We start from the raw sequence: 27670 nt of genomic DNA on the forward strand, positions 1-27670 counted from the left end.
GTGTGGCGGCTCCAACTGGAGCTTATCAAATAATTGGTGTTTCGCCCCAGATTCAGCCCAGCGCCGGTATTCCGGGCGTTCGGTTTGTTGTTACCCAACGAACAAACGAAATTCGATCGAAAGTCAGTTTGGTCCGAAGTGGTTCACCTTCCCGGCAAGGCCGACGCCGATAATCGAAATTTCTCGACGCATTTCCCGGAGGATGGCGAAATAAGGCCATCGCAGATCGAACTGCATCGAATGGAAGTGTGCAATTGTTATCGGGAGATGATCAAGGTTGTCGATTCTTCGTGCAACGGTCGAGAGAGCCGGGGCGAAAGCGAGAGTGTTGCTAGAGATTCGGGTGGTTTTCGGGGGTGACACCGTTGCCGAATTAGATGGACGAGAACTAGTCGAGTGAGATCGCACTCTTAAGAAATCGCGACATGCATTCTGGCCTTGATCTATTGCGTTTGGAAATTATTTTAATTGAACATTATTTTAATTTGCAAGAGCGTAACACTTACCTAGTTTGCTGATCTGTCATTGTGTTGAAGAGTAGTCCTCGGGCACGTCGCAGTGTCAAGTTGTTCCCTAAAACGACCTCTCCGTACGCTCGATTTGTCCCTCGTTGAGTTCGTCTAGAACAATCAGAGTATCTCGTTTCTTTACTAATTTCCACAGAAAGCAAGCTTAATTTCCATGTTTTTAGGATATTTTTAAAAAACAAAATGTTGACTGAGTAAGTATATTGTTTTTGTTTTTTTAAAGAAACATTAACAAAATTAGTAACAGTAAATTTTTAATAGTCAACTATGTCTTTGTATGTTTTCTTATTCATCCACCGATTCTCCGATCTTTTTACTTCCTCCTTGCAAACTCTTCCTTTTGATGAACTATCGGTCAAGTTGCTCTGGAAAAGAACCCCTCTCTTCGCCAGATTGCTCCCCGATTGATTTCTTTTAGACTGATTCCAATACCATATCTTCTCTGCTATTTTCATAGTAAGTAAACCAACTCTTCATCCACCAGCATGACCTGTCTTGCTCTTTCTTCATTTCCTCCTCCAAACTCCTCTTCTTGCGCAACACCACACCAAACCAGCCATCAATCACCCCGTCGACCTATGCACCGACAGCTCGCCGGATTCGAAAGGACGATTCGACCTTGATCCTGAGCCATCTTCTTCCACCGTTCGACAATAATTTTATGTTAATTGTTCGCCGGAAGATCCAAGGACGTCCGCATTGATGCTCTACTTTTCGCGACCATCTGTTACGACCATCCGATTACCAAAACAAATAGGAAGTCGATAGCCAGGATAATTGATTCGTTATCCTTCAGGCATCGCTGACGGAGCTGTCACAGCGGTTCTGAATGTCAAGCGTCTTTAGAATAATTGATTGGTTTTTGTTTTCGTTTCCCACACTGATGGGCAACCAATCGCCCATAAACCTTGACGATGGGACTGTTTTATTAAGAAATTAATTTGCAAACATGCAAATTCACGACCGCCATCACCAATCATTCTTATTTTATTAAAAACGAAATTTTCTGCTTCCACGACGTCATCCCCTTCTCTATTGATAATAGTAATGCTAATAATTATAACAACACAAAAGGACTCCTTTCAAGATAGATTGAAGCTGAAAAGGAATCATGCACTAACAAGGATGCATAAGAAATAAAAATAATAGTAAGTAATAACAACAATATAGAAATTTGTACAAGTACTCTTCGGACAAGTGAAATATGTCAATAAATGTATTTTGTTGCCTAGATTTTGAGAATAGACGGCTGCGGGAATAGTTCGTGTTCCTGGCACGGTATCCAGGCCGGGTCGCGTGCGTTTTTTGCGCAGAGCAATTTCTCTAGGAAAGAACGTTCGCGTTTATCGCTTAAAAATGTAAATTTGTTCGGTGGCAAAAAATCGAAGATCAAGGACACACCTGCGACTTTTCCGCAGAAGAATAGCCATTCGGATTAACGGTCGAGGAGCATAATGGCTGCCCACTGATCACGCGATTTGTTAAACGAGCAATTTCGCGGCTGCGACAAATTTTTAATTTTTCTCTGAAAATGTGACTTTTAAAAAGTTTCCCTCCGGTCTGGGGGAAAAAATTGTATGTTGTGAGCGTTGCGGGTGGAAGGAGACAATAATCCTAATTAATTGGGTTAAGCGCGTGCACGGAACGATTAGACGAGTCACATTAATGGTTTTTTCCTGGTCGATACACGTTTAGAAAGGCGAGCTGGCGAAATAATTGCCGGGACCGACTAGTTATCCATAAAACTACATATAATGGTCATTTTGAGAAATATTTATGAATGTATCTTTCGATCTGAAGAATTTGCAGCTACGACCGAGATCAACTTTCTATAAAAGCAGATAAAAACGGCTCTCGATTCTAAGTTTGCCAGAATAGGCACCGAGATATGATCGGTTATTGAATTGCAAATTACATAAATCCGACTTTGTTTTTGTCCGGGCATTTTTTTTATTGTGTCTACTTCGCAATATGGTTTCGATTGTTTGTTGGTAAGCGGTGTTTAAATGTTGCCTTTTCGGGTGAAAAAAATCGTGGCAAAGTCGCTCGAATTTGACTAATTAAATCCGGAATTAATAATTAATAACGATAATTTACATAAATTATATCAGAGTAGTGATAATGGCCTGAAAGCAGAGTTGCGTTGCTTAACCGTATTCCAAAAACTGTACCAATTTTTTCCATTCAACTCGTTGCGAATTGATAATAATTAACACTAATTTCTAATTCTGAAGTGAAGCCAATTTTGAACTGAAACTTAAAAAACTTGTCTTTTGTATATTTTGCCGTGGGAATTTATTTATTTGCCTCTGCTTAAATTGAAACAAATAAATCTGTAATTAATTTTACTAATAACTACAACACATATTTTTATTTTTATTAGAAGCTAAACATTGCAGTTTTTTTACAATGAAATACTGAGACTACAAATTGTAATTATACCAGTTTATTGCGGTTATTATAAATTAATAAAATTTTCGTGGTAGTCTTTATCTTAAAAAATGCTTTCCAATTCTTTCTGAATTAATTCACGTTAACTAATCAAAATCACCTTGATGAATTTGATTAATTACATTAGGAATTATTAATTAATGCTATTCATTTGCATAAGTTATAAATCGAGAGTAGTAATAATGACCTGAATTGATAATAATTAGGATAAAAAATATATTATTTTTCACAAGAATAAAATTTGTAGTTAATTTTACTAATTTTCATTAATTATAAGTAAAGAATAGCGGTGATGGTTTGAATGTGGTGGTTAAAAGTTCCTGAAACAAGTTAGAAAATACTAATTAGTATTACTACTAATTGATTTTATTTTAATTAGAATCATACATTAATTAGGTAAGCAAGTCTTGGCTATCACAGTTCCCTTCTTAAAAGTTATTTATGACTTAAATTGAAATAATTATAACTATTCTATGCTAATCTGTTGTAATTCTGTTGCTTAAAGGTAGTAATTTAAAATTTTCGTGGTAGTCTTTGTCTTACAAAAACTCGTACTACAGCATTAGTAATATTGCTCTATCTAAATTTCTGCTTTAATTGACATTAACTAGTCAAATTTGCCTTGAAAAATTTGATTAATTACATCAGGAATTATTAATTAATGAGAGTTGTGTCCATAAAATATAAATAGTGACTGGTGATAATGGCCTGAAAACAGTGTTCTATCGTTGTATTACAAAGTATATTTTAAAGTTTAATTCTATTTAAGTTTACAAGTGTGAATTAGTAATACTAATTCATTCAGATTTATTCCGATTTTATACAAAGTCAACCACTTTGATTTACCTGATATATTTTCAAACTAAATTTTGTATTCTTTATTTACATTAAATATTCGCTTTGGATTTGACTAATCAATTCCAGAATTAATAATTAATTTTATTAATTTACATAAAGCTGAGACCTATGATAATAATCCAAATTCGTAACCGTGGTGTTGAATCATTTCCAATCGACTAACTACGAATTGGTAGTAATGGTGTAATTAGTATTATTTTGTTCTTAATTGGAATTTAGCAATGTTAAGGTTTTTAACATTTACCATCACATTTCTAGATATTTTATTTGGAGATAATTAATTATTTCATTTACTAATTGACACAACTTGCCATGTCCAATCACACCATAATCTAGTTCCGAATTGCCACAATTAACTAAGTAAGAATCGGCGCTATTATTTCCAATTTTGGCAAATTGATTATAAATCTATAAGCGATTTAAAATTGAAGGTTTGTCGATATTCTAATTTTCTAATTTTTCAATTTCACTCTCGACTTGATCTTTAAAATTATTTAAATTAATTAATCGCTGCCGGCGTTACCATTTCGCAAAACCAATTCCATCCTTCACCATCTTCATCCTTTTGCAACCATCCTGAATCGTGACGAACGCGAAATAATAAGTTTCGCTCGGTCTATTTCTCATTTTGCAAAACAATACCGACTGACTCACTCTCTTTAACGAACGATCCTGATCATCCTTAATCACGTCACGATTGGTCCTTGATTCTGAAAACTTTTTCACGATTGGCCTTCGATCGATCCTGAAAGCTTGTTTCTAACCACAAGAGAAGCGCTTAATCGTCGATTAGCACAAATTGCGGTTTACAGTTGCCCGGTGAAAGGATAATGACGGGAGGATAGCACGAGCCATCGTCGAACCGGCGGACCGGGTTTAGTTAATCCGACGATAGCCATCAAATTAGTTAAACTGCGGAATTATAACACGTCCGAGTCGCCATTATGACACCAATAATTGCCAACATTATAGACACGAAAGTGAAAGGATTGATATTTCTTTTTAAAAAATCCATCGTGAAATTCGTACGTATAGAGAGGCGTTGCGGCTGTTGTGTAATTCGAGCGTGTGCTCGATCGGTAATTATATACAGGGTGGTCGAACAAGCGTCGCGCGTTTCCAAAAACGACAGGCTCACAGGATTGTCCGTTGACCTCGTCGTTTGGAGAGATCGAAAGTGTTACATGGCAAATATTAAGAACGTAAATATACACGGTGTGTCAATAATAATAAGAGAACTGCGGAGGTGTTTATGGTGTTAACACTGTTAGAAATCGTCAATAGGAAGGATTTTGTTTGGGAAAAGTTTTGTTTAAGTGTGCTCGACAAGCTTTGTACAATTTCATAATTAAATTATTTCCGATACAATTAATAAAAAAGTCAATTCAAATACTAGAATTGTGAAATTAGTAAAGCTTTAGTATAGAAAGAACCAAATTTTTATTTAAGTGAACATCAACAAGCGGTTTAAATTTCAAAATTAAATTATATCTAACAAAACTAATTAGAAAGGTAATTAGTATCTACTTGACTTTCTAGATTAGTGAAGTTTTAGTATAAAAGATTTTGTACATATTATATTAGAATTAGTTTAAATTATTTTTTTACAAATGAAAAAATATAGTTTTCCAATTCAGACCTTAATTAATTGGAAAATTAGTAATAATAATTAACGAAGAAAATTATAACAATCTTAATTTAATAAATTAATTTAACGTACCATTAATTTCCAATTAATTAATTAATTTACCTGATTAAACTGAAAAAGCAGCCAATTGTATTTAATTACAAATTAATTTATTATTAAACGATAAATAATAATAACTAAAGAGGAAAATAATAAAAATTGTAATCGTTTCAAATTAATTAATTTTGTCCAGTGCCCATTTATGATCGGAACTGGCTTAATGTCTTGAAATAAATGTAGTCGTAAGTACAGGAAATTGAATTACTTAATTACAATTAATAAAATGAAAGTAGTACAGTGTGGTCTACACGTTATGAATGTTAAAGTGGAAATTTTGAAAGTTTGACGGTTTACGGTGCTAGAAGAAGTTCCAGAGAAAATTTTACTCGCGAGTCCTCGAAGGTCAAAAAATGCACTTCAACTTGTTGGAGCTGCACCAACAGTGCAACATAACACAAACCTACAAACCCAATTGTATCGCATAATCGCTATCTAGCGCTTGAACTTCAAGGAACAAGGTGGAGCCATCACGTCCCGAACGAATCCGAAGAATTCCAAACAGCAACACCGTCAACAACAACAATTATCCCCAGATACGATTTGTAAACATCACGAATTTGCCATAATTTGTACCAAGGAGTCAGTAGCGCCCACAGAACAATTACCGATACTTCACGTTCAAGTTCTCAACTGTCAAGGTCACTCTTCTAGATTGTGCTTTTCTACGAGATTTATTCTCCTCCGCCCACCAATTCCTCTATTGTTGTGTTATTACGATATTATTTATTAGCCAAGGCCGGATCAGTCCCTCCCGGCGTCCCATCCACTTAAGTACTAAGTGCGGAGAGTACCAATCCTGCACCGTTCCCATTATTACCGAATCGAGACAGGAAGACGCTTACGTAAACGACGAAACGCCACGCGAATGGATTTTATTTTTAAACCAGTCCGTTGCATAAAATCGAAATGGATATGGTACCGGTGCAGGTTCGGATTTCAGCAGGACGCAAGGTCGGCCCGCTTCAGGACCGCATTTGTATGAAGAGCGAAAAAAGCACCAATCACGGTCAACTAGACTCGCTGATAAAACCACTGAGGACAGCTAACAACTTTCCATTGCCCACTTGTATAACGTTTCGTTTTAAAAATAATTCCACTAAGGTCGCTAGGCCTCGTGACAAGTGGCACTCGAAGATTGGCCAAGACAAAGAAGTGACGCCTTCGGAGTCTTACGTCAGGCGTAATGAAATTTAAGGTACAATTATCTAAAATTAGCTCTAACGAGACGTACGGCCTTCTTTTGTTTGGCCTAATTAGGAAAAAAATTAAAAGAAACTGGAACAGGGACTCAAAGTTGACTAGACAAGTGTTAAAATAGATCAAAAGGATCAAAATTGAAAGTCCAGTTTATACAGAGTGTACCAAAAATGTTGTTGGTTTGTGTTTTGTTTTAGAAATAACGTGTTTGTTGATGTCAAAGAAAGTGCAACAATAGACCTTTGGAAATCTCAAGTGACACTTTTATTGTTCTAAATGAATCACCCTGTAAACAATTTTGAAAAATTCATTACCTACATTATTGATTAAAAAAGTGATTAATTTCTGTCGTCTAGATACTTTTGAACTTTGTAAAAATAGATTTCTTGAAAGGAACCACTTTTCTATCCGAAGAAGTGGACTAGCCGCAGGCTTATTTTTTTCAAATTTGACCTTCGATTACAGAAACGTAACATAAGCGAGCTATGACAATACATTCTTTTTTTTTATTAAGCGTAAGTTTTTAATTTTTTTCAGTCTTATAAAAAAAATTATCAAATAAAAATGGAAGTACTTTTGTACATATATCTACCCGGTGTACTCTAAAACAACTAATTCACTCGTAGCAATACGTTCTCGTAAATTACTTCACCAGAATTGACATCAACTCTGCTTATACATTTATAATATATTTTGACAGTCTGTTTGAATTTTAGAACACGACTGTACTCACAAACTCTTTACCATCTAAGAACAGTACATGACGAGAGAAATTGCAAACCTTGTCGGACATGTACCCATTATGTACCAAGAAAGCGAATCATTCGATTTGAGCGTGTAATCGTGGATCGTAACAAATTGCTTTAAAATCGATTAACATTGTTCTCAGCATCTCCAAGAAGTGGATGGACGTTTTTATTGTTTGCTCTTCTTTTTCTTCCTATTTACACAACAATAACTACAAGAAGATCAAGATGAAACGAAATATGAGTCAGGACCGGCTCCAGGTCTCACCCACGAAATTACCAAATTTTCTTAAAAAAAAAAAAATAGAAGGTGTCACCCACACAAACACAAAACAATCTGATTATATAATTTACACAATTTCAGTTGCAAGATCGCACTTCCTTATTATAAACAAATGGGCACGGCATCGAGGCCGGATTTATTTACCATTACGGATATTTCTTTCAATTTAATATATAATTTCTTTTTAAGCACTCTTTTTTATGTTTTCATTTATTTTTTATTTATCGTTAGATATTATTATTATTTACTTTTTTATTGGAAAAATCAGTTTAATTTTGATTTTACCCAAGTAAATTTTTTTTTAAATTGAGATAGACACTTCCTGCCACCTGGAGCCGGTCCTGCCTCGGCAGCCCTATCCGCTTGCGAAACTCGTCCGGACTTCACAATTTTTTAATTACGGTCGAAATTAGTCACGTCACAAAACCGTAAAATCGCAAATGTAATCGAGTAAAAGTAATCTAATAGTATTTGACAGTCCCGCATAAAAATCTAACTTTACATAATTAATCACTGCACGGTGTTGCCCAACTGGTTTATTCTGACCCCAGTCCTGCATGCAATAAATAAAAAAACAGACACACCGCGATCAATCGGGACCCTCTATCGATGTCACCTCCTAATCGCTGACTTTTACTCTCAAGGAGAGAGCCGGAGGGTCTCCTCTGTCCCTAAAATCCCACAATCGGCTGATTTATCGATCGATTTGCGCACAATAGATCGATATTTTATCGATTACATGATCGCCTGATCTATTAGCGCGAGGTGATGGATGAGGTCACAGCAATGTGTATAATTTGGTTGCGGCAATTTGGGTAATGCTTGCGAATGTCTATTCAATTAAACGCGTAAGTAATCGTACAACTTTCTACTCTTTCTCCGATGGTCCTTCGAGCCGGATCCTACTGTTTTTCTTGAGAAATCGAAATGCGGGGCAAACACGCAGAGCAAACAGTTTGCCGGAGTGATTCTAACGTAAATATTACGACGACGTTGCCAAAGAAATCGATCCTCGCGACCAAATGGTGTAATTCGATACGCAACACTCAGAACTTTTGACAGAAGAACAAATAAAATTATTTCACCGATTTGGTAACTATTTACGCACTCTTCGCTGCGAAACACTTTATTGTGCGTGTCTTCGGAATCACAATCATCAAAAACTTTTCCCAATCACGCATCGCCCATTGTTAAATCGTCTCAATCTGAACCATAATTAGTCCCATTATCTGCAGCTGCCGGCTCGATTTTCTTCTCATTATACACATTTCGTCCTCCATTGAACCCATTGTCCACCCATGATCGCGTCTCGACCACCGCGTATATCGCATTGGAAAGCCGCGACAATCAAATTTCAAATTCCGTCGATTATAAATTACCTTTCTAATTGCGTGAAAAAACCATGTACCTGTAAACCTCGGTCCCATCCTGTCGCCGCGGTAAAAGCTCGTTACCGATCGAAACCAGAATTAATTGAGACGAGATTATAGACCGGTGAAATATTTGCATTGTTGAAAGTGTCAACCGTAAATATAGTCGTCTGCAAACAGTCGAGACGAAAGTGTCAAATTAAATGGTAATTCTTTGTTCGAGAACAATGCGGCCGAGGCGACTGTGATACCATTTTGGTGCGGGGCCCACGGGGACGCCCACCTCGGAGGCGAGGAGAAATTCGCCGGATTCGTAACGGGGTGGAAAAATTTGCAAAATCTGCAAAAGTAGAGTTAGGTCGAGGGTGAGGAGAATCGAGAGAAAATGTCGGGGTTAAAAATTAATCTGCTTTTAAAGGACTCGTCAGGACGTTTGTTCTTGTGCTAGAATCTCGACATTTTTTTAAAATGGCGCCACTAATAATGTACGAGTTCGGTGCTTGATCTAGTGTTGAAATCACCACAGAACTGCTTCAAATCTGTGTTAACTAAGCATTTAACCGGAAAATATTTGACTCAAACACCAATTTGGGTTATTACAATTGGTATGAAGTAGTTTCTTATGGGTAATCATAACACTTTTGAAAAAAAAATCAAAATTTATAAAATATATTTGAAATAAAATTGGCCCGAGAATGGACCCTGTAAAAGACAGGGAGTAAACGTTTCGGTACGCTCATCCTTCAGGACGAAGGACAAGACCTGAAACCTTTACGTAAGTACTAAACCCACCGAAATTTTAAAATATTTGTCGCGAGAAAGACAGGATTTAGGCGTCTGCTCTGGCATCGAAGTCACTCGCGATATCTCCCCAATTAAGTGTAAAATCCGTGCCTCAAATAACGTTTTCCGCCGTTTCATAAATTCTGCAACGCATCTTGTGAAAATGTTTGTGGTGTTCTTGTCGCAACCGTACGCATTGTCCTGTCGTGATTTCACCAATCACCACTCGATTAAAACGCTGAAAATAGAAACGGCTCCACAATTATGAAAATTGCGCAAAACCGGAATCGAAAGTATCGACTGTACTCGCACGTTTTTCCAAAACTCTTCGACAACAAATTCGCCAAGGCACTCGTGTGAACCGAAGAAGTGACTCAGTAAGTAGCTGAGAACGTGTTCGTTCCTCCGTTATCTTGGTCCTGTCAGCGGTCACTCCGCCTCATTTGCATACAATACGGCCTTCAGAAGTACGCCGTGTCGTGGAAAACTGGCTCTCCTCGCCTTACAAGACGCGGATGGCGAGCTTTTCCTCTAATCGCAGCTTGCGCAACGGTCGCTCTTGGATTGTTCCCATCGGTCGAGTTTTGCTCATTATTATCGATCTCATTCGAGATAATTTGTTTCTTTTATCTGGGTCCGCGATGGGTAATTCGACACAGGTGTTCCCATGGTCATATATGGTGTACGTTAGAAACCGGCCATTATCGATAATGACAGATGATCGATGGTCCGATTTGGGAGTCCGCTGGTTCGATTGGTCTTGCAGAGGATGAGGAGTTGCGCCACCGCATTACTTCACGTACTCCGCTCTTGTAAATTTCGACATTTAAGGTAAACCTGAATTATTTTTATCGAGATGGAAACACTTTCATGTTGGCTTTAATTGCAGACATAAATTTAACACCCATCAGTTGCGTCGTCGGCCGACATAAATCAACGGCTTCGCTATTATAACAGTCAATTTACCCGATAATTACCCCGTTCTTGTGCTGGTGTGAGGTTGGTGGTTTCTCTTGGTTGTTTTTAAGTGATTAATCGGCGCCCGTTTGAATAAATTTGTTTTCTCAATTAGGAGTATCGGCCGCCATGTCCGCCCGATTCAGCACCGATCGTCGTCTCGTGGTCGGGCCAATTTCTCTCGTTCGCGTCAGCTCCGCTGTCATTCTAATCCGTTGCGCAATTAGCACAACAAAGAGATCGATAATTGATAAAGCCGTTCCAGTGTTTCCAAACGTCCTAATCCTCGCCGGCCACTCCCATGGACGGGTCTGATGGGTCACGGGTGCGGTCGAGAAAAAATTTTCAGGACCTATACATGGACCATAGAAAGTCGAGAAACTAGAATCGGGACTTTCTCGGTTCGCGTGCTGGGAATGTTAATTTTTGGCCAAAAGTGGCTTCGCGACTAATTTTAATGGGTGCGCGTGCGGCGTTCTATTTTTGATCGGGTGCCGAAAAAGTGGTCAGGTGCACCAGATTCGGCTAATATATTTTCGGAGATTAGCATAATTGTTGTTGTTAAAAAGGGCAAGGTCGGCGTGTGTTTGTTTGGTTTGCATAAATTTGGTCGGTGTTAGGAGTGGTTGCTTGGTAAATGTCACTGGCGAACCCACCGGTTTGACGGATCTTCGCAGAAATGGACCCGTTGGGACAGTTTGAGTGTTTTATGCGAAGATATTTGAGAAGAAACGGTTGGAAAACTTCCACCATGTGAAAAGATCGGCGTGGGCACCATGGTGCCCGCGTGGCGTGGCGTTAACTAGCATTTTTCTAACCATATGAATCATAGTATTTTTGCTAAAATGCCGACGTGAAGGCACTTTCAATGCTTTGGTTGCATTCTGCAACAATAGAATTCTCGAATTTTCCTTTTGACAAGGATTTTTTTTTACAAGATTAACATCCTGCAGGATTTTGTGATATTTGTCTCCAGGAAAAAAAGTTGAACCATAGCTTGATGAATCATAATAATTAGAAAAAAAGCTCGACCGGGTCACTTGATTCCTTCTTAAAATTGCTTCCTCCGCGTTAACCTTGTTGAAAAAAATCTGTCAAAAACAAAACGGTAATTCTCGTCCGACGCCCAAAAATCACTCCGACCTGGCGTTTCGTTACACAACACATTTCTTGCATGTCGAAACCTCACCACAGTACAATTCTTTAATTTATTGGCCAGATCTAGATTTGCCGTTATATAATATTTCTAATTAATGTAAACATTTCCATACTTCCATCCACACGCGTCCAATTAACTTTTTATGGCCCCGTTGAGAAACAATCACGTCTTTGGGTCCGCAGGTGGCGACCCCGTTCAAATCCTTGTCTCTCTCTTCCGACCGACTCCCGCAGGATCGGCCCAGCGGGACCGACGCCAAATACGGCGAGGCGCGCTTTCGCCGGAAGTTTATGGAGCTTTTGTGTTTCGAACAGCGGGAACGTCACGTCGCTCCGCTTTACCGATTAATAATTGGACGTCTGGAAGTGGGACACCTGTTGGCGGTCCTTTTGTCCCGCCGACGGACAAGGTTGAGTGGGCTTTCGTAATTTAACGGTGCGACCTTCGCCGTGACCAGGAACTTGATTGATTTTCCTGCGGTTCTGATCGATCGAGGAAAGAATGGGGGGCCCACGCTCGGACGACGCCGAAGGCTCGAAGTCATCGATAAAAATACGGTTTTGGAAATGTGGCATATCGAGGCAACAAATGTCAGATTGCATTTGATTGGTTTATGGCTTGTAAACGCCCCATCATGTCTATTTTTGGAGGGGTTGCTCTTTGCAAAGGGTATCGTGTTTGCTTGGATTATTTTTTAGCGATTTCAATGACGAAGATTTCACAACAACAATAATCATAATGATAATAATACAGCGATCACAGAAACTAAGCAGCACCGTATTTGGTTAATATTTGGATGGGTGGCCACCTTCCTTTTTACTACATTCTAGTGGGATATTATAAAGACAAATAAATTCAGAATTGGGAATATCTGTTGAAAGATTATTTATACAGGGTGTTCCAAAACTGTCGCCAAAAACGGATTTTTAAAAATGATTTGCTATTCAGTATAGCATATTTTATCACGTAGTGTAATTTTGGCTGCAATTTTGGAACACTCTGTATTATATGTTAGAAATAAAGTTGGTCCAAGAACGGAGCTTTGGGGTACTCCCGATTCGGTTTTGACTGTTTTGAGGCAAAACCAAGGGCGCCACGGCGGTCCTTCAGGACGAAGGACGAAATCTGCGCAATCACGTCCGGCAATCACTTGCAGCGCTCGCTGTAATTATCTTCGACGGGTCGAAGTAACCCATTTGGAGTTTTACGAGCGCAATTTACTAATTAAAACATTACGCTAAGTGTTAAGTTAATGGAGCGCGACTCCATTACACTTAAGCCCGCATTTACGGACACATTACGTTCAGAAATTTGCTGCGCTCTCGCATATGTGCTAAGGCCGAGGTTGCTTTTGCGATTGGTGATTGTTCTTTCGCTTGTGGTCAAGGCGATAAATTCCGGAATCTGTCGAATGGAAAAATTGTTTTGTATTCAGATTAGGTGTCCCGGAGAGCTGGAACGTGTGCAGTAGATTTTTTTTTGCGAAAAATGTGGCCGAGTTGAGGTCACTTCCGGCGTAAGTGCAAATCGCCACGAGGATGTTTGCCGACCGATCGAATTGTTTACGCAGTTGGCCGTGAAGGTCGAGTGATAAACATTTTTGATACGAGGACGGAGAGACAAATACATTTCACAAAACGGATCTAGGCGCTGATTGATGGAGTCGTTTAAATTTTGAAATCTCAAGGACGCGGGAAAAATTCGTCCAACTGCATTCTTCGTTTCTTCGGGCGTTTCAGTTCCTTCAAATTCAATCAACAAAGTGTCTTCTAAATTCCAGACTCTAACTGGTCAGATTGCAGATTTGTGGCTTCAGGAATTTTTTGAAGACTTCACAGCTTCCCAAGTTTTTCTCCCCCCAGTCCTACCAACCGTCAAACTCCCCCAATGAATAATTTTGTATTTTTGAAAAATATTTCCTTCTCGTTGCACGGTTGGCGCTTCGACCTCCAACCGGGTACTATTTTTAGCTTCTTCTACGTAACGCAGCACCTCCAGACGGAACAGCAGAAGTGGTCGTGGGCTGATTGTATCAGATGGCAAAACGAGCCAAATGTCAAATTCCCAAAACAATCAACAACTCTCAACAGTAGTAAGAGATGCCATTCGGAATTAAATAACAGCACATATGATGTAACACTTCTCGGCTTCCAGGTGATTGTTTTTCTGCGAGTGACACATCTCGCAAGACATCTTACACGTGTATCGCGCAATTATCTTCCGCGGAAGTCTCGCGTAATGAGCAAGGTGTGCTGATATCGCTGAAATAAATAGTGTCGTTAAGATAGCTGGAGAATTTCAGCCACTCGTGTACGTTTAAAGAGATACAGGAAAAGTACGCCGGACACGTCTTATTAACAAATCGATTCGGATAATTGCCCCGGCCGACATTAAATCTTGTCGACGATTTGAGGAAATAAAAAATAATTGCTGATATAGGAGCAGATCATTATGTCGCCAAGCGAGTGGGTGTGTAATTTACGATTGGGTAGATCTAGGTAACGAGATTTTATTTATAACACTTCTTTCACTTGTTGGACGAGAAAAAGTTGAACAAATCGACGAAGAGGAAGATGGTCGAAGGAATTTGAAATGGTAATGGAGGCATTATGCAAAAATATTCGGTCGGGACTGGGTCTCGAGGGACCTGAATGCCAAATCAGGAACAAAACTGGACTTGAGATTGGATTTTGGGTGGAGACTTCGACGGCAGGACAGGATGCAAAACGTGTTCTTCCGGAAATATTTTCTTTTCCGGTAGTTTGGAGATTTTGGGTGGAGACTTCGACGCCAGGACAGGATGCAAGAAGTGTTCGTCCGGAAATATTTAATTTTCCGGTAGTTTGGAGGTTTTGGGTGGAGACTTCGACGCCAGGACAGGATGCAAGAAGTGTTCGTCCTCGGGGTTAGAAACTGGACAGATCGTCGGTAATGAGGGTCGTAAAAGTCCGAAAATCGAGCAAGTGAAAAAATCCTGCACTTTTCTCTCTTTATGGGAGTAATAAATCCACTCGGGCACTTTCTATTATCTCTAATGTCGCGTTATTGGTGCTTAATGAGTAAAGTGGCAATAAAATTTTATACGACAGTTTGACTTTCTGCGAGGAAAATTTATGGCGTTTCTGCGAAACGGGGATTTTTTGACGACACTGAACAACGGGACGGGGATGAGGGACCTTGACTTTGAGACAATTCTTCGATTTCTATTATGATGTTCTTTTTTGTAGGAAATTTCTAACGAGATTTGTGGAACTCGTTTCGAAAATCCGGTTCCGACCGAAATTTTTCGGTAATAAAATCTCGAATTTATTCGTCTTCGAGACGATTTTAATAGAAGGAAAAAAATATGGTAAACGGCTGGGTTTCTTTCGAAACGATAAAGCCAATTAAATTTATATTTATTTTATTTTATAAATCAATTTATTATAAAAGCAAATAAGAAAACCGATACGTTATTATAACGACTTGTGGATTTTATGCCGGCGTTATGCGAATACATAAATATATTTGCATCCTAATTCGCGGTAATTTATTGGCAGCGACCCCATCGCGCGGCAGTCAAAGGTCCAAAGGTAACCCTGAATTGCTGGAAAAGCGCAAAACATGTTTTTTAAACTTTCAACGCCTTTCATTGGCGCAAATGCAATTTTTTTATTTTTCTTTCGCAGTATAAATTTGAAAAAATTGAAATTAGTGAAACGACAAGATAATTTTTAGAGCAAAATGAATATATGTACATATTTAAAAATTTTCCACTGAAATAATTCAGTGGACCATTTTGAAATTTAATAAAATATTAAAATCAATTTTTAATTTGACAAAAAAGAAACAAATCCTACAGTTAGTCCTTTGAGAACTAATTGATCGTCCTTTGTAACATAATTGCCTTGGTAACGGTTTCTACAAGATTTCGTCGGCAAGATTTACTTTGAGTAAGTAGTTTCAAATGAATAATGAAGAATTTTTGTAAACAATTCTCAAAATTTATTGTGCTACAAACAGTTATAATAAACTCATCACCTAGATCCTAATTTACAAAAAAGATTTTTTTTTCTCTTAACAATCATAAATTTTTTTTGCTAATGAACTCAAAGATCCATAAATTATTCGGTCAGAAGACCAATTATTATCAAATAAAAGCCCTCGACTTCGTCTCGTGCTCTTATTTGCTAATAATTGGTCTTCTGACCTCATTTATGGATGTTTTCGTTCATTAGTAAAAAATTTTCCGTTAAAAATTTTGCACTTGGGATATAATATGTGAATAGATTAAATTTCTATTTTCAAATTTTTCACCAAATATTTTGTTTAATTTTTGGAATACCTACGTTATTTTTTATTTTGAATTTTTGTTACTTTTTTAAATCTGTTGATTGTGATAGAAATACTATATTTTTTTAAATTGTCAACAAAAACAAGATTTCTTTATAAGCGGAAAATAAAACCAAAAGTAGTAATAAAAATTAAAAAAAAAATATCCGAATCGATAAAAATAAAATAAAGAAATTTGAACTAAAATTAGTACTTTCTCTAGTTTGGTTTGATGAATGATAAAACAGTAAATTTTTTAAATTACTAAATTTGAGCTATACTTTTTTTTTAACTGTTTACCCACTTGGAAAAAGATAAATCCTGTTGTTAATTCTTTGATCTTCAAAGACTTTTCGCAATGGTATTAATGTTTTACTTGGTAATATAGCCACATTTTTCTCAAATTCGATCCAAAGTTTCTTGAGATTTTTTATTTTCTTACAATTCATGTTTCAAGTTTTTTACTCACATGCAAGAGTAGTTATTTACATTAGAGTGCGGTAGGGGTATTTTACACCGCGAAAGCTAGGTTTCAGACACGAGGCGAAGCCGAGTGGAAAATTTATTAGTGTCATACAGCTTTTATGAAATGTGAGGACAAAATGTGTATTTAGAAAATGTGAATATTTGTGTCGAGGCAAAGACTTCTCAGTTTAATAAAATTTTTGAAGATGCTAAGAAGAATAAAAAATTAAATAAATCTCAAAAAGCGAAGACTTGTTATCGATGTAGCAATATAAAAAAATACAAATTCTACCACTAGTTCTTAATTTTTTTTATCATATTGTCTCAGGATTTCCGAAGGACTGCCTTATAAATATTCAGAAAACAATTTTTAATCGAAAATTTTCAACTTTAACAGATCTAATAACTAGTTCCATGGAAATATTTCACAGGATTTTTTATTTTTGCCCTTTTTGAAATTTACCAACCAGACGATTCAGCCTCACCAAAATATTTTATATTCAAGATTTCACCAAGAAATTTCTTTATGCAGGTCAACCGCCCGGAACCTTTCAGTCCTACCTTCATTGAAAGCCAACTGGAAAAAATGTCAATTCCGCGTGTACGGCCTCTTTTGGCAAAAATCGCCGACTTAATTACCCACCATACTTGTACCAACAGCGAAAAATCCGCAATAAATTATACGTTAAAGCCGTAATTACAAGTACGATTCTGTCCAATAAATTTCCGAACAAGTACAAATCACACAAATTACATTCCCTTTAATTAGAATTTATAAGCTTTGTCGGCGTTCGTAATTTATCCTGTCGTTTCAGTCCTTTTTTGAGCGATTAAACGCGACGCATATTTAAAATTGCAAAAGTTATGTTCTGGAATTCTATCGATTAATTTCAGTTCCCAGTCGCGAGGAAATCGTCAATCAAACCGATTTTTCCTCGACTTTCCTCCACAACACTGCAATTTGTTGTGCATATTGCACCTGCGTTACGTAAACAATACCGTTACGTGATTGCGTAACTTTTAATTATTTATCTCCTCTGTTATTATTCGTGGCGATGTGGAGTCCGCGGACCGAGTCGAAGGTTTTCTAAATTGATAATTTATTCAAAATTAATTACAAAATTAATAGAAATTTGACATTTGACTCGTTTCCAGGAATTTCTACGCCGTTAAATTTGATTGTGTCAGGTGACGACATCGATGGCGATGGACAATAGAGTCGTCAAAACGGGCCTATGAGAATTGGGTGAAAATTCAGACAGTTTGTGGGCCGGAACGATAAAAACGTCAAAATAATTGCGAGCGAGGTCGAAAGGTCGCGGGTTAGCATTTGGAATCGTGGTCGAATGGGTTTCTAATAGCCGTATGCTGGGATCACAAGTTTTTTCTCAAATTCTTTCGGAACGATAAGAATGCGAGGGAATTTTTAAATTGGCGCTAATTTGGTGCGTTTTATCTAAAGAGTGACATTCTACACGGGTGTCATTGAATTTTGCGCTGAGTCAGCGATAAAATCTGCGGAATTTTTCTCACAATTAGGATTGTCACATTTTGAGATTGCGTTTGTATGGTTTGCATTCTTAGCATTTGTCTTGTTCAGGTTTTTTGTAAGTTACGTCATTCTTTACAAGAAGGTTAGTTTTTCATCGAGACATGTTGCTGATGAACGTCCTATTCAAGTATTTAGTTGGATACATTTCTATTTTTAATCGACTTTCCAGATTATTTATTTATTTATTTCAATAGGTATTTTATTATGTTCGACTAAATTCAAAGTTTTCGTCTTTTAATTTGTCTCTGAAAATAATTCTTAATTAAGTTTCCGGTCTTCCTGTTAGTTTTCAATTTTTATTGAAATATTACAGTATGCTAAAGACTTTTTTACTCAAGATATTTTTTGGTACATACACTTTTTTTTGTTTTTTTTTTTTTTAATTTTAACCTGACCTATCTGTCAAAGTTTATTTTCCACAGACAGTTTTCCACAGTTTTCTTCTTCTTTAGTTATAGTTTTATGTTCTAAAATTGTTTACTGAGATTTTTAGGATAATTTGTATCATTCGATATCTTCTCTCTAGAATATTCCTTCTCTTCCTCCTAATCTCCTTGTATCTCCCATAGATCTCCTTTGTCTCCAATTATCTTTATTTACCCATATCTCTCCTGCTTGTCCTTCTTCTTCCATGAATCTCTCTGTATCTCCCTCAGATCTTCCTGCATCCTCCTAGAATTTCTTGTATTTCCTCACCCATTCCGGAACTTCCTGTATTTCCTCCTAATCTAACTGTATCTAGCATGAATCTCCTTACATTTCTCAGTCCCGTTATCCTTGTTTCTTTTATGAATTTCCCTATATTTACCATCCCGTATCATCCAGTATCTTCCCCCAATCTTGTTGTGCCGCCCTAGATTTTCCTGTATCTCCTATGTCTCCCTGTCACAGATCTTCGTGTATCTCCCTTTGTCAAATCTCGTTCTATCTTGAAATTATCTTTTTGAATCTCTCATTTCGCATCTTCCTGTATCTCCCATTCCGGATCCCTCTGTATCTCACCCGGATCTTCCTGTATTTCTCCCGGATCTGTCCATATCTCCTATGAATTTTCTAGTATCTCCCATCCCAGATAGTTCTGGATCTCCCCCATATCTCCCTCTACCTCCTCCGGATCTCCCATCACTTTCCTCCCTATATTTTCCGCACCTCTTCATTCACCACCAATTGTGACTTTTCCCTATATCTCTCACGGACCTCTCATCCGGCATCTCTCTGTGCATTCCCCGATCTCCCAGTATCTCCCCTTGGTGTTCCTCTATATCATTCCAATCTCCTGTATCTCTCATAAATCTCCCATCTCTATCTTCCACGAATCTCTCAATATCTCCATTCATAATTATCATCCCAAATCTCCCTCTATTTCCACTCTGTTTCTCCCGGATCTCCTAGTACCCACTCTCCGTGTATCTATCTTGGATCTCAGATCCATCCCTAGAATTTTCTGTATTTCCCAGGGATATCCTCACACCTCCCGTTCCGGAACTTTATTTATCTCCTTCGAATCTTGTATCTACAATGGATTTTCTTGCATTTTTCAGTCTGGTTCTTCCTGTATCTTTCATGGATCTTCAGTAACATCCAGTATTTCTCCCCAATCTTGTTGTGCCACCGTAGGCTTTCTTGTATCTCCCATGTGTCTCCCTGTCAAGTATCTTCCTGTATTTCTCTTTGTCTTCCTCAAATCTTTTTGTATCCTAAAATTATCTCTCTGTACCTCGTATTTTGCATCTCCCTGTATCTTCCATTCCGGATCCCTTTGTATCTCTCCCGGATCTGCCTATATTTCCTGTGGATTTCCCAGTATCTCCCATCCCACATCTTTCCCCGGATCTTCCATCCCGTTCCTTTCTGTACTTTCCGCACTTTTCCATACACCACCAACTTTGACTTTTCCGTATATCTCTCATAGACCTCTCATCCCGCATTTCTCTGTATATTCCCGGATCTGTATCTCCCCCTGGTGTTCCTGTATATCGTTAAGATCTCCTGTATCTCTCATGAGTCTCCCTACATCTCCCATTTCTATCTTTCACGAATCTCTCAATATCTCCATTTCGTATTTCTTCATAATTATCATTCCAAATCTCCCTCCATTTCTACAAGATCTCCCTGTTTCCGGATCTCCCACAACTCTCCGTGTATCTGCCCTGGATGTCAGATCCATGGAAAAAATATTTTCCGTTAGCAACCCCTCGAGTTAGGATCAATTTTTTTTCGATTGGTTTTATATTTTTTTTTCTTGTTACGTTCAGAATTTCAACCAATTACTTTTTTGTATTTTTACATTTTTTGAATAGAATAGACTTTTTTTCTTGGAAAATTGCGTAGCAATCAAATATATGTACCTATAACAACTCACTGAAGACATTTGGTGCTCTGTCAAATAATTAATAATTTCATGAACAAAGCTCCAGTTGAAAATAAAAGCACATGGTATTTTCAGCTTTAGACTGAAAATCGTCAACTTATATATTCTTTCAGGCAATTTTCATCAGTAATGTTTCAGACTTGGAAATTTTTCTTTGGCCTAGTTTAATGTGACATTTTTTACGAGAAGTATCCTGAGCATATTTTTATGGAATTACGAGTACATTATTTTTCGAATTCTCCCAATTTACAATTTGCAATTTTTATTTCTTTTTATTCCATCTTTAAATTCAACAGTTTCTCTATTCCCACCTATTATTTGAAGAATTCAGCTTCCACTCGGTCCATTAACACAATTTTTCTTATGAAGAAGAGACCTTCAAACGAGCTGTTTTTTCAGCAATAAAATCGCAACACGCCGCATTTTACGATGTCAGCTCTTGGTACCCGATTAGGTTCTCGTGAACCCGAAATGGTAATGGCACGCCGTGTTGTCATCTGACCCCAGAACCCATCAATTTACGATGCGACCAATTTGTCGTTGCATGTTGCAACTGCATCGCGCACAGGACTGTCACACGAACTCGATCCAAATGACGAAAATCAATTTGCGACAAGAGAAAATTTCGCGGCGATTTGCATAATTTGAAAATTAAAATATCTGTGTAATAATTTTCCCACGGGCGGTTGTTTGCGGAAGTGCACAATTCCTAATTGGTCGAATTCGAAAAATCCGTCGAATTAAGAAATAAAATTAGAAATTTCTAATTTATGCACAACTGGCGACCGATACTTTTCAACAATTCGATAATATTGTTTCTTTGAGCGGTTTCATAAAATGGATTTGTTTCCGCAAGGTTTCACCGTTTCTTTCTGTCGGACGCCATTATGGGCAAAAAGTGCCTAATAATACAGCGGACAAAGCGATTGTTGTTGATTGTTGTTGCACAATGCGACTGAAAGTGGCATGTTTACGGTAAATGTGCCGCAAGTGGGCTTACATAACTTTAATTCACTTTGTAAATTAAACTATCAACGTGAAAATTTATGTGGCTATCCGTCCCCTTCTAATTCGCCATTACCTGGACCTTCACGATGCATTATTACTTTCGGTCCATCACGAAGACGTGCTCCGTTGTTGAGAGGGGTCAACCGGATGACCCCAGATGCACCCGCGCTTGCCTCGAGCTTTCTACTCTCGATACCGATGGTATCGATCCGGACCAATACGCGATGACAAGGATTCTTCCGGAGCCCGGATCCGATTAATAACCGAGTGAAGGTAGTTGGCGTTGTGCAACAACAACGTTTGCGGTAACAGCGATGGAACAATCGGGTTTTTCTTGTTGATTTGTTAATTTGCGAAAAGTCGTTATGAATATACAATGAAGATGAGGGATCAGGTTGTTGTTGCATCATTTTTTTGAAATGCTAGCGGCGGCGAGTTGAAAGTGGTCGCCGCATCTGTTGTCGTTTTTATTGTTATTAAATCGTTTTAATCGATGCGGCTGTGTCATCGAGGGACATTAAAATTAATTGAAATGATGTCGCAGAGGACGAAAGATGAATATGCATGGGGGGGTTCAGGGACTTCCGATTTGGGGAATTGCGGTTTGTGGTCAGGCTCAAGGAGAAAAAAGGCTTTAGAATTTATTGTTTATTATTATTTATCGTTTAAGCGAACATTAATTCTTTTAATAAATTAATACTTATTCAAAACGTTTTACACTTAACTATTGTTAGAATCATCTGCTGAAAGGAAATAAACTTTACATTTATTATTTTTCTGATAAATGTTTTTTTTTCATTTTTGTTGACTAGTAAATAATCATCGCCATAATAGGGAAAATACAACCTATCGGGTTGGCAGCTCTGTATGTCAAAAAGTTTGACATTTGTGATTTCATAAAAATCTGCACTCAGTTAGCCGAAAAGTCTCATACAAACGTCGTACGGTAGGTATTTTACAGCGCTCCAAATAATTAGCCACTCGGCTTCGCCTCGTGCCTGAAACCTAGTTTTCGCGTTGTAAAATACCCCTACCGTACTCTAATGTAAATAACTATTTCATGTTCGTTTTCTGAGATACATAACCGGGAAAGTTTTATATAACTAAATGTATAAACTTTGCCGGTTATACAGGGTGTCTCAAAATTCGCGAATTCCGAAAAGAAAAAAAAAAGCTCTTCCTGAAGAAGTTATAAGCACTTTAATTTTGTTCAATACATAGCAGCCTTCATATCCACAGTGACAAAATTCTATTCTAGCTACGTTGCCGTTCCATTTTTAAGAAAAATTACAAAAAATTAAGATTTTTTTACTCCAAAGTGAAGCTATTCTTCAAAATGTTTTACGTTATTATTTTCCAAGTAACAATAAACACTGAACTTTTCAGCGTGTATTTTAAGAAAACGCAGTTCAAAGAGTGCACCTTCAGACCAATGTATCTTTGTGGGGGGAGTCCCTTTTTTTTATTTCCATATTTGGACTACTGACCTGATCCCCTACAATGCTCTGAATTCGGAATTCGCTAATTTTGAGACACCCTGTATACCTAACTTGACAACTGTCAAAGATAACCTCAAAATTTACAATTAATTAATGTTTTTTAAGATTTCGCCCAAACGAACACGAAAAACGTTATTCAATATTTGTGGGGTGTCACTTTTCAGGTATTCGGCCTGTTTTCATCACTCGGCTGACGCCTCGTGCTTCAAATTTCGGCCTCATACCTGAAAAGTAATCTGACAGCGCTACTTATATGAAAATAATTATTGTAACACTTTTGAACGAACCAGAAAGTATTTATTCGTTAATTATTAATTTACTTTGGTATTTTTATTTATTTTCTTAATTTTTCGAGCTCCTTCACTGTCAGCACAAATTATTTAGTAAAAATCTGAAAATCCATGAGTTTTTCTATTGTTTACTTTTCCAAACCATACTCGTTACGTCATGTATTCCTGCAAATAAATTTAAATCAAGTTTTCGTAACCGTTTTAAGAGTTGTAAGTTTTACGATTTTCTGTTACTTCAAGCTGTCCAAATGAAGCCTTTTTTTCCTCGTGTTTCTTTTATAGTTCTCGAAGATTTTCCTTCCTTATGGTGTACCTGGGAAACTATCAGCTGTGAAACTAGAGACCACAATCCATTTTTTAACCTTCTGAGCTAATTAATTAGTCCTAATTAGGAATTGTTTAGTTTCTATTGTGCTATATCTTCTTTGTTTCACTTTTAACATACTCTTGCTTATCCTTCTTTGCTAGTTTTTCTCTTATCAATTTTTTTTAAATTTTAATTAATTCTATTTAGCTTCTTTACCTTACTTATACTCGATCTGTTCGAGTTCTCAACTTTTGATGATTTCTGAATTTCAAATTAATTAATTCCAATTAATCTAAATTAAGAATTCTTCAATTTCTGTCCAGTTACTTCGTTTTGTTTAAAGTTCAACCGATTGTCACTTAAAAATCCTTCTTTGTTAGTTCTTATGTTTGTTGTTTCTTTATCTTAATCAATTCTAATTGGTTCCAATTAGTTTCATTTTCAGATTTACTGTTAATAAATTAATTTCAATTAGTTAGTTGCTTTCATTAGTTATTTGTTACTTTTAACTTAGTAGCGCTTACATATTCTTCTTTTTTAGTATTTTAGTGCTTAGTTTCTTTTATTCTTCATTAATTCTAATTAACTCCAATTAGTTTCTTCGTTGGATTTACTGTTGCTGTCAATTTTTTACCTTACGTTTATTAAATAATGTTTGTATTTTAATTAATTAATTTCACCCATTAGTAATTAGGCATTTTTCACCTTCTGAAAAAAGGCGTGACTTTTTTGTTTCAGTTTTAAGTAATTGTAACCTAATTAGAAGCTTTTTAGCTTGTGTCTTGCCGCATTTCTAAATTGTCAGATTAGTTAATTTTTTAGATTTAAAGCTATTTGTTAGTTTTTCTTTTGATAATTTTCTTCATTTGAATTAATTATAATAATTAATAAATTTCAATTGGAAGGTTTTCAATTCGAACTTACCGCTTTTTCTAACTTTACAGGTTATTTCCTTTTTTGGACTTATTGTTCCTGGCAACCTTGTTTGTGTTCATTGTACTTATTAATTCTTCCCTTTTGATTTTATTCTAATTAATTAATTCCAATTAATGCTAATTAAAATACTTATTTTGAGTTTCCATTTTGCCAAGTCTTCCTTTTACTTTCCACATATTCCTGCTCGACGCGTTTTTCTCTAGTTCTTTTTTTTTCTAATTAATTATTTTTAATTAGACTCAATTAGTAATTTTGTCATCACATCTTTTTCGTTTCGGATGCAATTAATTTTTTTCTTTCTTTCATATTTGTCTTCTTGATAGGTTTTAATTTCAGTTTTCAATTCCAATTAGCTCTAGAGATCTTTCAGTTGCGATTTATTATTTCCAAATACTTTTTACTTTTTTTTTTCGTTGGCGACTTCTTCAAATTCCTACTTTTCAATCTACAATCTTCGCTTATCAATTCCAAAAGAATGCTGATTTACTAAACCCCACACAGATGTCTCAAAATCTCTCGTCCAACTTTTAGATTTTATCTCGTCCCCGCGTTGCTCAGATGTGAATAGAAAAAGTTTCTTCGGAGACTGCACGATAATAAACTATGCAAATTCTCCTAATGAGCAAATCGTCACTTTGACCCCGTCGACGTTCACCCTCGAGCTGCACGCACCATCACCTCCGCTTCCAAGAAAATCAAATTTCTCCATAATTGGCCGTAAATTAGCTTAATTATATTCATCCAATTTGTCGTACACGTTTTTAATCTCCACTTTTAACATAAAAAGGCGAAAAGAGAAACTCGCCTGGAAAATTCCGCCCGGAGCCGCCGCCGCCGGCACTTTTCCTCATCCTCGAACGTTCGAATCCGTTACGTAACGCAAAGCAGATTCGCCGCCGACAACTGTAACGATTTCGCGGATAATAATAGACCACACCGCCCAACACCCATCGTACCGTATAATTTGGCTCGTTCCCTAATCATACAGGCACGTTATTACCACCTAGGCAAGCTATTAACAGCTTCATCGGCGCAGAAAGCGGCGAAGAAAAGAAAGCGGAAACTCGCAGGAGTTGTTGGACACTTTGACGGATGTAATGCGCGCGGACTCTTTAATTTCAGCAATTTATGCGCCCAAATTGCCGTTATTACCGTAATTTATCGCGCTACCCGGTGTATGTTGCGTGCGAAGAGGCCGCACGTCGTGCAATGTCTTCCAGCGAGTGTCTGAAACTGTCTCGTTTGTTGCAGAGAGCAGTACCTTTTCAACGTCTTCGAGGCCATCATCTCCACGCTGGAGTCCAAGCTCCAGAGGATAGAGAACCTGGACAAGGCCGTGGAGCACCTGATGCGACGAGTCGAAGGCCTCGACAGTCGCGTCAACAACAACATCGACAAGACCGAATCGGTGATCGCACAACTGTCGCTCCTCGACAGCAAACTCTTCAGCTTCGACTCCAGGAAGTCGGACTCGATGGGGAACGACAACGGCAACCTCGGTCGGCGACTCGTCTCGCTGGACCAGAAGGTGAGCGACATCGACAACAAGCTCAACGTGCTGAAGAACCAACTCGACAACAACTTCCTCCAAGGCGAAGACATCAACGCCGAAGCGAGCGAGAAGAAGCCGGTCAGCATGAACGTGGTGGAGATCACCAAAGCGCTCAACACCGAGGTGATCAACCACGTGACCAAGGAGCTGGGGCAGCTGAGGGAGGCGACCGGAAGCGTGGACCGCAAGCTGCAGTTCCACATCACCCTGGTCGAGGAGAACCTGGGCAAAGTGCTGAACATGATGACAGACGTGCACCAGGCCATCGTGGAGGACAGGTCCTACGGGTACTACAACAAGACGACGACGGCGGCGCCGGACGTCAAAAACAACAAGATAGACGCGCTGGTGCAGCAGATGCGGCCGATCATCTCCGTGTCGGAGAAGATGGACGAGGTGTGGGACGTGGTGGTCGGCACCAAGTCCTCCGTTGACGACCTGGTGCCCAAATCCGACGAGCTGCTGACGCAGACGCAGCGCCAGGAGCGCGCCATCGGCGAGATCCACAGCGACTTGAGGACCAAGACCAACAAGATCATCGCCAATCTGGACAAGGTCGAGAAGAGGCTGAAGAAGCAAGAGGACGACGTGGCCACTTTGGCCCAACGCCCCGTCCCCGCCGAGCTGCTCCTGGACCCCACGATCGACAGACTGGTGGAGTACGATCCCAGCAGGTACGTCGACGAGTACGCGACGGACACCACCCTCCCCGCGACCTACACAACGCTGCCGCCCCCGACCGTCGCGACCCAGACGTCGAGCGTCGCCCTCAACCAGAGCAGCACCACTCCGATGACGGCGTCCACCCAGCAGACCACCGAGAAGAGGGCCGAGAAGCGCAAGAGCGGCCTGATCTTCCCCAGCGTGAAGAACAAGCCGTCCCCGGCCAACACCACCTTCGCGACGGAGCTGCTGGCCAACATCAAAGACGTCAAGGTGAGAAGCGGAAGAGTCGATCGATTTGGTGCGACTTTCGCCGAATTAAAAGACCAATTACCGTAATATCGGCAACGAGACATGCGGTGAATGCACCTAATTTACCACCGCGAAGAACCGTTATGGCGGTGCCTTTGTTTAATTTAAACGCATTTATTTAACAGTCGAAAACCCGATTTCCGGCGAAAGTGATTTTTCTTCAGTCGGACCATCTGGCGGTTTTCCTGAGCGCGCTGACGTAATCAGGGCCCCAAAAATTATTAATTATATGTGTTGCGAGCAAATGTCATCGACGGTTGTTTCATAATTTTTCTGAATTATTCATTTGGAAAGGGAAGCGACAGGAGATGGGAAAAATATCAAAG

At 38.4% G+C, this 27670-nt stretch overlaps 1 protein-coding gene across 2 annotated transcripts in view; it reads left to right on the forward strand.

The window, feature by feature from the left end:
- Window positions 1-27670, forward strand: part of LOC138122256 (angiopoietin-4) — a 79899-nt gene that overhangs the window by 36100 nt on the left and 16129 nt on the right. For both annotated transcript variants that reach the window (XM_069036426.1, XM_069036424.1), the window contains exon 2: window positions 26069-27305. In XM_069036426.1, the coding sequence (XP_068892527.1) occupies window positions 26069-27305 (1237 nt within the window). The remainder of the gene's footprint in view (window positions 1-26068; window positions 27306-27670) is intronic.

This window comes from Tenebrio molitor, chromosome 1 (assembly GCF_963966145.1).
Source record: "Tenebrio molitor chromosome 1, icTenMoli1.1, whole genome shotgun sequence".
Taxonomy (NCBI): Eukaryota; Metazoa; Arthropoda; class Insecta; order Coleoptera; family Tenebrionidae; genus Tenebrio; species Tenebrio molitor.